The sequence below is a fragment of the Aegilops tauschii genome, chromosome 3 (assembly GCF_002575655.3).
Source record: "Aegilops tauschii subsp. strangulata cultivar AL8/78 chromosome 3, Aet v6.0, whole genome shotgun sequence".
Lineage (NCBI taxonomy): Eukaryota > Viridiplantae > Streptophyta > Magnoliopsida > Poales > Poaceae > Aegilops > Aegilops tauschii.
Genome location: NC_053037.3, coordinates 52,003,662 through 52,014,687, shown reverse-complemented (window position 1 = coordinate 52,014,687; position 11,026 = coordinate 52,003,662). Strand labels below are relative to the sequence as shown.

The 11,026-nt window shown below is 57.7% G+C and overlaps 2 protein-coding genes across 2 annotated transcripts; both read right to left on the bottom strand.

The window, feature by feature from the left end:
- Window positions 1–1,900: 1,900 nt before the first annotated feature.
- On the bottom strand, window positions 1,901–4,210 carry LOC109754135 (pentatricopeptide repeat-containing protein At5g66631). The gene has a single exon (XM_020313063.4). It carries the CDS (start codon window positions 4,104–4,106, stop codon window positions 2,232–2,234), a length of 1,875 nt encoding a protein of 624 aa, XP_020168652.1. The 5' UTR covers window positions 4,107–4,210; the 3' UTR covers window positions 1,901–2,231.
- Window positions 4,211–4,844: 634 nt separating this feature from the next.
- On the bottom strand, window positions 4,845–8,673 carry LOC109754132 (serine/threonine-protein phosphatase 7 long form homolog). The gene is made up of 6 exons (XM_040403435.3): window positions 8,540–8,673; window positions 7,362–8,038; window positions 6,212–7,266; window positions 5,810–6,104; window positions 5,297–5,678; window positions 4,845–5,127 (listed from the first exon to the last, which is right to left on the bottom strand). The coding sequence occupies exons 2-5, from the start codon at window positions 8,031–8,033 to the stop codon at window positions 5,307–5,309; spliced, it is 2,394 nt and encodes a 797-aa protein (XP_040259369.1). The 5' UTR covers window positions 8,034–8,038; window positions 8,540–8,673; the 3' UTR covers window positions 4,845–5,127; window positions 5,297–5,306.
- Window positions 8,674–11,026: the final 2,353 nt, after the last annotated feature.

Sequence of the window (11,026 nt, the reverse complement as noted above, 5' to 3'; positions counted from 1 at the left end):
ATTGCCTTGCGTTATAGTGAATTGTTTTTCATAAATTACCATGTGAACATTACAAAAAAAATATGAATGTGCGCTCTTGTATGGAAATAGCAAAAAATAATTCTGAAACTTTCCAATATTAGAGAAGTTGTGGACAATCAATCAAGCTGCATGGATGGAGTAGTTAGCTAGCTCTGCGCACACGAATAAGTGTACCGGTGTATGTGTGTGTCTCAATCGCATGGCAAGCCTATTAGCCAGATATGTGACGGACATCGAGTCTCTGTTTGTGTCGTATGACTTTGTTTAATCTAGAAAGAGTAGTATTACTTATTTCGCAGCTACGCACACCTGCTTCATGGAGCAGTTTTTTTTTTTGACAGTATGCTTCATCAAGCAGGTTTACAATGCGGGGTGGCTAAAATGAGCGGTCCCGGTGTGCCCCAGTCGCAGTTGCTGACGTGCACGGATCACCCGTTACGTACCGTCTTCGCTGCATCAAGTAAACGCCCGTCCGCTATGCACATGGGTCCACCACCCAAAAATAAGGATCTTATAGAAAACCTATACGGCCGAAGATACCTGACCCAACCCATATCCCGAAGGAAACGAGCGCCTAGCGATTCCAAGAGCGTACGAGCTCGTCCGCGCTTGCTAATTTTCGCTAGAATCCCTCAGGTACTCTAGTCCATACATCTTGATCACAACTTTGGTGAATCATCTCACACACTTAAGGATGAGATTTTCCTCGGTGCAAACATAATCATCAATGGCATTGGACGGGCATCCGTCGGCACAGACTCGCATGTTTAAGGACAACTCCAATGCACCAACACAATTTGTCTGCGCATGTCCGTTTGGATCAAAACAGACACAAAATCATGTCCCAACGCGCCAATGCAAATGGACGAGCGTCCGCTTTTTCTCCGCGCGCGACCCATTTCAGGCCCAAATTTGAGTCGAGTTTGCGTCGGCACAGACACAAAGCGGACGCGCGCGGCGTCCACCCTTTGTCCTCCCCCTGGCCCGTCAGTCGATGGCACATTGGTCATTCCCTCCTCTCTCCCATCGATAGGCAACACACCCAGCGACCCCCGCCGCCCAGTTCCGGTGGTCAGGTCGCCGTCCGCACCCACATAGCTCCCCCCCAGCAGCACGTCGCACCCCGACGACCGTGCTTGCCGGCGTTGGTGGACTGTTTTTGCCGCCGTTGTAGCACCCCCCAAGTCCACACCACCCCTCGCCTCCGCCGCCGCCAGCAACGCCCCAAGCGCGGCTTCCTCGCTCGTCGGTCGCCGCTACGGTCGCCTCCACGCCGACAGGCCTGTTGCCTGGTCTAGGAGAGACGCAGGGCTCTTCACCGCCCGGCGCCTTCCGTCATGCCCGCAAGGTGTTCGACGCTTCGTCCGCAAGGTACAAATGGATAATTCAACAACTTAATTTGCGATTTGGATGATTCGTCATCCGGCGACGATTGGGTTTGGTGGTGGGTGGGGTGTGTGTGGGGGGGGGGGGGGCGTTGAGGTAATTAGACAAACAAGGACGACGGCTGGCTACAGAGCTTAGACTAGGGCCGAACGATGTCGGGGGACACCGGCGGCACTGCCTAGTAGCCCGTACAGGCGGTTCCCGGGAAGGGACGCAACCAACACGGTGGGGTATAGAGACGACGACGAGGACGGCGGTGGTGGTCAACTTGGGTGGTTCCAGTGCTGTCGGCCGGGTAGGGGCTTGCGCGTGAGCCTCCTACACAATCTCCAAGGCCAGGCGGTTCGATTCCAACGAAAATGAACCTCGGCAGCAACGAAAATGTTGATTTTGACCCCGGCGAGTGAGGAGAAGGTGCGAGATAGGGTTGCAGGGTGGCGGCACGAAACGATTCCGCCGCCAAGGGCGTCGGCAGCGAGAGGCGGGGCGGTGCGGAGAGGAAGGTCGGGCGCCCACGTATATTTGCTATAAGAAGTGGTGTCCCTAGAGCAAAATTGGCCAGAGGGCTCAGTTTTGGGGATGAAAAAGCTATACTTCTGCGGTATTATTAGTTTGAGAGATCTCCTAGATGGGGCTTAATTCCTCAAACATGAAAATTTCCCTCGGATACATATAGATGCTCTAATGATTATTCTTCCTCCATGCTGCCATGCTTCTCCTTCAACTGCAATGACACTGAAACTTCTGTGCTGTTGGATCAATCTCTTTCATCGAACAGCCACGAGCATGTCAATTTGGTATCTCAACTCCGGAGCGAAGCAGCATCAACCAGTGGCTTCATCAGCCGCCAAGTGCTCTGCATCAGGCTCCCTGAAGCAGCCGGAGTAGATGCCATACACCTTGTTCAAGTCGGCGGCGCTCGCCGTCCACACATGCCCCGGCGCCGCCCCGGGAAGGCCGCCTCCCGCCACGATCATCTCCTCGCACCTCTCCTCGACCAACGCCGCCTCCCGGAGTTTCCCCTCCCGCCACAGGCTCTTCACAAGAAGCGCCTTGGTGGGCGCGTCCGGCGCGACCCCGGCGCCGCGCATTTCGTCGAACAGCTTCAGCGCGAGCGCCGCGCGCTCCCGCTTGCAGTAGGCCCTGATGAGCACGGCGTACATGTGCCCGTCGGGCCGCAGCTCGCACTGCCGCACCATCCCGAACAGCTTGTGCACGCCCTTGAGGTCGCCGGCGCCGGCCAGGTGCTCCATCAGCCCCGAGAATGTCTGCAGGTCCGGGAGCACGCCGCGCGTGGCCATCATCTCCTCCAGGAGCTCCATCGCGTCGCGCCCTCGCCGGCACTTGGCCATCGTCCTCAGCAGCGAGGAGCAGAGCAGCGCGAGGTTGGGCCGGGACACGGGGCCGCAGATGGAGTCGGCGTGCCGGAACACCCTCACCGCCGCGTCGGCATTCTTGGAGAGCCCGTAGAAGTCGACGATTAGTCGCACGGTGGCGAACGGGAGGAGGATGCCGTCGTCCCGCACCTTGGCCAGCAGGCGCTCCACCAGGTCGTCGCGGCCGGCGCGGGCGAGAATGGCGGCCATCCTCGCCACGGTGTCGCGGTCGTGCGCGAAGCCGCCGGGGCGGCACGCCACCCAGCAGAAGAACTGCCACGCCGTCCCCGGCTTCCTGAACGCGCGCAGGAGCTTGCACACGAGCCGCGGCGTCCAGACGATCCCGGCGGCCTCCAGCTCCGCCACCTCCTTGGGGTCCCAGCCTTCCAGCGCCCTCGCGAGCTCGCGCGGGTCCAGCCATGGCTTGAGCGGCGTCTCCTTAGCTCTGGGCGTGCCCTTTTCACCATCCTCTTCCTCCTCGCTGTCTCCCTCGCCGTCCGCGTCGTCCACGGCGTACGGGATCCTCGCGTCCGGCGAAAGCTCCTCGACGAAGTCCTCAGTGCCCTCCGTGTGGCCGGCTTCCCTCATGGCGGCGATGGCAGCCCGCGTCTGCGGCCCGGGCATGACGCCGTCGACGGCCGCCATCTCGCGGACCAGCCACCGGAGCTGGTCGAACCTCCCGGCCTCCGCGAGCGCCTCGGCGAGCACGTTGTACTGCCGGGTGGTCCGCCGCGCGCGCAGCGACGGCAGGAGCCGGAACACCTCGAGCGCCTGGTCCACGAACCCCGCGGAGGCGAGGTGGGAGACGACGACGGTGTAGGTGCGCGCGTTGGGGAGCGCGCCCTCGCGGACCATGGCGCCGAACGCATCCACGGCGGCGGCGTGGTCCCCGGCGCCGGCGTGGAGGGCGATGACGAGGGTGTGCGCCTCGGCGGGGCGGTGCGGGGCGGTCGGGACGGAGGCGAAGGCGGCGAGGGCGGCAGGGTGGTCCCCCGCGGCGGCGAGGAGGCGGAGGCGCACGAGCGAGGGAGGGGGCAGGGGGAAGGAGGCGATGAGGGAGCGGAGGTCGGGGAGCGACGCGGGGTTGGCGAGGCGGGAGGCGAGCGCGTGGAAGAGCGGGAGCGGGGCCGGCGAGGGGAGGGCGCGGAAGAAGGAGAGCGCCGCCGCCGGGGTGGGCGCGGCGCGGATGCCGTGGAGCGCGACCACGGGGTCGTCGGGTGGGGGCGGCGGCGGGGAGGAGGGGGAGCGGAGGCGGAGGCGCAGCGAGTCGATGAGGCGCGCGCGGCGGAGGTAGGTGGCGACGCGGCTGCCGGGCGGGGGCATCGCGTGGCGGCGGCGGCTTGACGAGGGACGGTCGAGCTCGTCTTCCCCCCAGTTCAAGAGAAAGGTTTTACAACTCTAGTCATCTGCACCCAACAGTACAGCCACATCACAGGTTAACAGCATTCCATTTCTTCAGTGTTTCATAGATGATTTAAAGCAGACACCATAATTTCTGCATGACTTTTCTTCAATTCAGTTTAGTTCATCGTGACTACGTGATACAATTCTACCATGTATTTCCCTGTACATGTGAATTCGAGAAGAGAAACACATTACACATCATTTAACACAATACGATTTCGGTCTAAGATACTAGTAGGAAAGATACTTGCAGATCGGTATTGGTTTTGCAAATTGCAACTATGGCCAAGGAGATACATAGATCAACATGCCCAATTCAGTACACCAAATGGTTCCATGGACCAACATTAAAGCCTCATCCCCTGAAGCAGTCATCGCCGCGAATGATGCAGAAACCAGAAAAGCGGGAACATCGGACCGAATTCGGAACCGGTTACAACCTATCTGTTTTTCCCCTGTCGAAGGGAAGCTGATCATACATCACATTTGCTGGAGAATCAGATGTGGAGGAAACTCCTTGAAGGTGTGCCAGAGGAAACCTCATATGTCGTCTGAGACGATTGCTCTGTCAATCTCTGCAACATGCGCTCCCGGGCGCATCAGGGACAGTAAAGCCTGGGAGTAACCACCACTCGGGTAGAATGAGTTCACTTCAAGTTTCAGTCCCACAAATGGGATGAATGAGCAATAGTTAATTATACAGTTTGCCAACGGAGGAGTTCATTGTAGACCATGAACATATAAACACGGGATCCATGCTACGACTGCCTACAAGAAAAAATAGAAAACGAGAACCATACTCCTCTCACTGCAGATTTGCGATCTCCATCGCTTCTACAGCAGCCAATGTTAAATTTGTCAGAGGCATGAACTTCTGGACACGCTAACCATCATGGCCTTTCTTCAGTCCACGGCATCATATGACTGAAACACACGAGCCCTTTAATTTTCAAACAAAACCAGTTAGCAGAGAAATAATGGCCCAAGAATCATTTGCGCGATGGTTCAACTAAAGCAGAGGCAGACCAAAGAGAACTATGATAAAATAGAATGAAGTATGTCACGGCTGTCCAACAAGAGCGGCAAAACTGTAATTCTGAATCACTCACCAAGCAGGTTTCATCTTGGAGCTGGTCCGCCCCTCCTCCTCTTGCTTGGTGACCTTGAATGGACTGTGCTGTCCACTTGTGTACGATCAACCTGGAATCGAGTCCGCTTCTCACGAACAGGGCCCGACTCATTCTCCTGATCAGGCACCATGGAGTTATTTAACTCATCCTCTGTGTCCCTCTGGCCCTCGGACCCCTGTTCAGCTGCAATAGTTGTTGAATCCGGAACCGCAGCAGCAATGTCGCAAAGTGATGACCCGCCAAGTTCCCCAACAAGTTCTACACACGTTCTAGTGACTCGCTCAATGAAAGCGCTACATTCGCCTCTGGAGCAGCCCTTTTGTGAAGCTGCCTCCTTCGCCAGAATAGTGAGTTTGTCAGTCTGGGGTGAAACAAGGAGGTGTCAGAAATATTCATGTGTATGCAGAAGAAGATGATCTGAATCTCTGCGCTTGATAATAGTGTGTGTCGTCATGAGAAAATTAAATACATCTTACAAGGAGAATATCTTACCACTGAGTGGATCAGATGAGCTCTGGGGGTGTACCGAAGCTTTGAAGCACGCAAAGAATCTTCATCATCAGCTGTTGCAGTTCGCACGGATGCCCCATCCTGGTGGCCATTACTTATTCTCGGTGTGCAGAGGCGGATACGTGTCGATCGTCTGTACCACCGCAAATAATCCATGTAGTTGGCATGATCGTATGGTCGTTCTTCCATGATAACATGCTGCTCCTTTACTTCCCACATATCCACAAAAGACTTATGCTTGTCTGCCCAATCACTACGGACCTTTCCACGGCAACACCTGCAAAATCATCAGAAAACCTCATGGGTGGCTACTGGTACATAATTTCCAACTTCCTCGAATCGAAAACAACCATGCACAGACAACAGACATATCTTTGGACATACCAATGGAGTTCCACGCTGGTGTCCCGAAATGGTGGCGGGCATTCCTGATGGAGACCAAATTGACGCATCACTCTCTCCGGTGTGTAAACCTCCACCATAAAGAAAAAAACTAGAGGTGCTTGAGTTAGCCACAAATGAGAGTCCTGGGTACATATAGGTGCAAGATGTAGTGTCTTCACACGGTCGTCCCTATATGGGCTCCAAACAACCTGGTCATCTGTTAATAAGTCGAACTCATTTGTAAAGTGCTCATAGCAACGTGCTGGAGCTGACCGATACGTGCACGCCCCCACAACCCATCTGAGACCAACTGTGGGTCTATCCCTGTCATCCTCTAGCTCATCCACGTTTGGGAATTTCGGCTTTAGCATATCTGGCCTGCCGATTGGGAAGCGCTCCCATGACCAGAACTGAAGGAGCAGAAGGCAACCAGTTAGATTACTTTGATCTGATTGCCTCCTGCAAGCATCACACATTGCCCTGTAGAGATATGCCAGAGTAGCAGAACCCCAACTGTATGAACCAATGTTCTCAAGATCAGCTATCAGCGGAAAGGGATAGACGGTGTACCTATCACCAGAGGCATCAGGAAACAATAGACCACCAACCAGGCTAAGGATGTATGCCCTAGCATGCTGCTTTACGGTCTCCTCGTCGGCATCTTCAGGGCACTTATTAAACTCAGCTCTGACCCATGCAACCCTCAACCCAGGACGGGACTTATCTGAAGGAGGTGCCTTCCCAAGGTAACGCTGGTACAATTCAATGTAGGACTCTGTTTTGTTTACAATGACAGCATGGCCAGAGATAGGTAGCCCAAGAATCATCGCAACATCCTGTAGTGTGATTGTAATCTCACCACAAGGCATGTGAAAAGTGTGTGTCTCAGGTCTCCATCGATCAACTAGTGCAGAGACGAGTGCACGATCAATGGAGGGCAATCCAGCCCTGCAAATGTTCGCCAACCCCATCAACCCAGCTGGCCTAAGGTAACGTTCATACCGCTTGTCAAACCGGAGAGGCTCACGGTTACGAGGATTGAGCTCAGTTAGATGCTGTGCCAAATCAAGGAAACAAGAATCAGTCCTCTATCACTATACCACATTTTGTTTGCATATAATGATATTGATACAGGTTGTCATTGATGTACCTGGCCTGCTGCTAAAGCACGAGCACGATGAACCTCGTCATACAGCCCAATTAAAAGACAGCTAGTTGTATCAACTGTCCCTGAAGCTCCACACTGGTATTGACCAGACTGAACCTCTTCACCTGCAACCTGCCCACGAATGCCAGCACGGGCTCTGGCGCTCCTTATTCTTCGTAGCCAAGAATGTTGAGGATGAACGGTTGGTGCATTGGCGGTCACCATCGAAGGAGCAAAAAGAGAAGCGCCCAGTTCTGGATCTCGCGGTGGGGTATTCTGATGCTGCGCATCCAGTGGTTCACTGTCCAGCAATGCAGGCTCTGGGGAAACCGGCTCTGCAGATGGAAGCTCCTCTGTCTGAACATAAACCTCCAGGCAATTCCAGTCGGTGCCATTGAAAACTGCTTTGACATAGTTACTCCAGGACATATCGTCATCGATAGGCACCATGATGAAGTGCCGATGAGCGCCGCCGCCAACATTCGTCCTTCCCTGTGCGCGGACATTGTGTGTCGCTGGTTCCAGCCCGAGCTTCTTGTACACGGCGTCGATCAGCTCACTGTATGTGGGTGCTGCCTTGAACCATATACCCTGCTCCGAGAGGTCCCCGAATTCCACCCCATTTGGACCCTTCACCAGCTCCCCACCGCTGTAAATTCGCACAAATTTGTCCATTGCCCCTGCAAACATTAATGCACCCATTTCAAAGGGTGCCCAAATTTACAATACAAACGTTATAAACCAAGAAATGTGATGCGTGACTAGCATGTGGGCAAATCATGGAGTACCAAATTGGGCAAAAATAGGGGGGAAAGTTCATGCGCCCAATCCAGGTGCCAAGCTAACTAGAGGAGTCACCATTAACTAGTATTCTTGGTCCCAATCGCGTAGGCGCCGTTCGTCTCAAGTTCCCCGCTGCTGCAAACCCTAGCTAAACTTTTTCCCCCACTTCACTCCCACTGCTAATTAAGCTAAACCATGGGTGCCCAAACACAACAGCCTAGCTTAGTTCCCGCTGCTCACAGAGGCCGCGCCAGCATCCAAAGTGAAATCGAAAGAACACGTAACTGAAAATCGCCCCCCAAATCTCCGGCGAGTACAGCTCGCGCGAGAGGGCTAGGGTGGCTCCAGGGCGGGTGACGGACGAGCGCGCTTGTCCGGGAGGGAGGGGCGGAGCTTACCGAAAAGGCGCGGGAGGGTTCCGCGGCGGCGCCGACGTCGCCGGGGACGGTGGCGGCGAGTAGGTGGGAGCTCGCGTCAAGCGTTTGTCACTGTCGCGTTTTTGGTCTCCAACGCTGGAGAGTTCAGCGTCTATACAAAGGAAATGACGCATAACTTTCCAGTACATACAAAAAAATCGAGAAAATTCAGAGGTTGTGTCTAGATGAATAAATAGAAATAATAGTTAGGGCATCTCCTACGCAATCCCTCAAAATGGACAGCCCAAACATCCGTTGTTGTGTCAAAAAAAAAGGTTTCCCCTACTTTATAGATTATAAAGTAATCATCTGATACAACAAGTTTACTGGGCCGCGGCACAAACCAGCCCAAAAGAAAAAAAAGAGAGAAAGAAAGAGAAATAAATGCCGGCAACCGCTGCACCCTCCGGAGAAGTACCACTGCGCTTCTAGCACTCTGAGGCGTCGCGTACAGGGCAGCATCTTCAAGAAGGAATGCGACAACGACGCCACTGCTGCCCGGACAAGTCCAAGGGTTTCCCCCGGTACGCAGAGGGCAGTGAGGAAGGAGTATATCCGACGCCCTTCAGAAAGGTATGGCGGCGCCCGCAAACGTCACCGCGTCGATGACGGACGAGCCACCAGGGATTTCTCCCACCCAAACGACCACCACCACCCCCGACGCTCTAAAGTGCATCACCAGAACTGCCGCCCACCAACATGTGCCACCACGGTCACCGAACCATCATCACCGTCTCTCTGAGCCACCGACACGAGACCTGGGGAAGGGACGAAGAGCCAACGGGCTCGGGGGCATCTGCCACTCAGCCGACGGATGGGGACTACCACCACCGCTGTCGCGGAGCCGACCGGACGGGACGACAGGAGCTTACCAAGCCCGCATGGATCCGGACAACCCCTGCCGCCACGCTGCAGCACATCGGCCGACGAGGCCGCCACCGCCCGCAACCCCCGACGCCGCGCCGCCGCGCCGCCGGAGCACCAGCCCACCCCAACCCAGGTGAGGCCCAGAGGGGCCCAGATCCGGGCGGAGCAGAAGCCGGCGGCCAGCCGCACCACCACGCGCCCCGCGGCCAACGGCAGCGCTGCCGCACCACCACGCGCCCCGCGGCCAACGGCAGCGCTGCCGCATCAGGAACGCCCGCGACCCGCGGGAACGCCGCCAAGTCGCACTATCGGAAGCCGAGGAGCACCGCCGCCGGCCACCGACGCCCGAGCAGGGATGGCCGCACGCGGGGACAGGCAGACCCGCCGGCGGCACCACGCGGGCAAGGCCCGGCGGCGCGCGCTAGCAGCGACGGGAGGAGGGAGGAGCGGTAGGGGAGCGCTGGGAGGAGCCGGGAAGGGGCCCCAGGTCGCCTCGCTCGGGAAGGCGACACGGGGGTACGGGGGAGGGCCTGGGGCGAGAGGGGGGCTAGCGGCGGCGGGCGCCGGCCGCGGCAGCGGCTACCCGCGGCGGGGTAGCCGGCGGCGGTGCGGGCGGAACCCTAGGGAGAGGGAGCGCTCGGGGTCAGTCGCGCCGCTCGCTCCGTTGTTGTGTTCACAAACACGAATGCAGAAACTGGCCATCTAACTTTATACCTCAAATGTTCACTTTATCAACTTTAAAATAGCTCGTGAGCTGCAATCCTTCCGTCAAATAACCAATCAATTGTGTGTTAATTTTCTTTATTATTAGTCATTAGCACGTTCCGTCAAATCACATGGAGTAGCTCACGACCGCGACCGCGCTCCTAGGGTTCCCCCCGCTCCGCCACCGCCGCCGGCCCCCTCCCCCCACCCTCCCGCGCCTCCGGCCGCGCGCGCCGCGCCGCGCCCCGCCTCCCGCCTCCCTCCCGGCCCGCCCCCCGCGTCGCCTCCCCGAGCGAGGCGACCGGGGGCCCATCTCCCCGCCCTCCAGCGCCTCCCCCTCCCATTCCCCTCCTCCCGCCGCCGCCGGCTTGCGCCACCGGGCCCTGCCCGCGTGGTGTTGGCGGCGGCGGTGGCCATCCTTCCCCGCGCGCGGTGCCACGGCTCAGGTGGTGGCGTCCCGCGGCGGTGCTCCTCGGTCAACGGTGATTCCGGCAGCGGCGGCTGCTCCTGGCGGCGCAGCTCCGGGTGGCCTAGAGGCGGCGGCGTGCTGGCGCGGTGGATGGTGGCGGCGCCCTCCCGGCCCAGATCTGGGCCCTTTTGGGCCCCATCTGGGTCTGGGCGGGCCTGACTCGGTCTCGCCTGCGGCGGCTCCGGCGGGGGCGGTGGTGGTGCGGCTCATGCGAGGGGTGGTGGAGACGGCGGCACGTCTTCTGCAGCTCGGCGACGGGTGCTTCACGAGCCCCTTTTGGGCTCATCCGGGCCTCGAGGGCCTGGTACGCTCCCCTTGCCGCGTCCGGTCGGTGACCGCCGATGGCGGTGGAGGTTGTCTCCTCCGGCATGGCTGCCCTCGTTGTCGTTCCTCGTTCCCGGCTGCTCCCTCTCGTCCTCGTCTGTCTC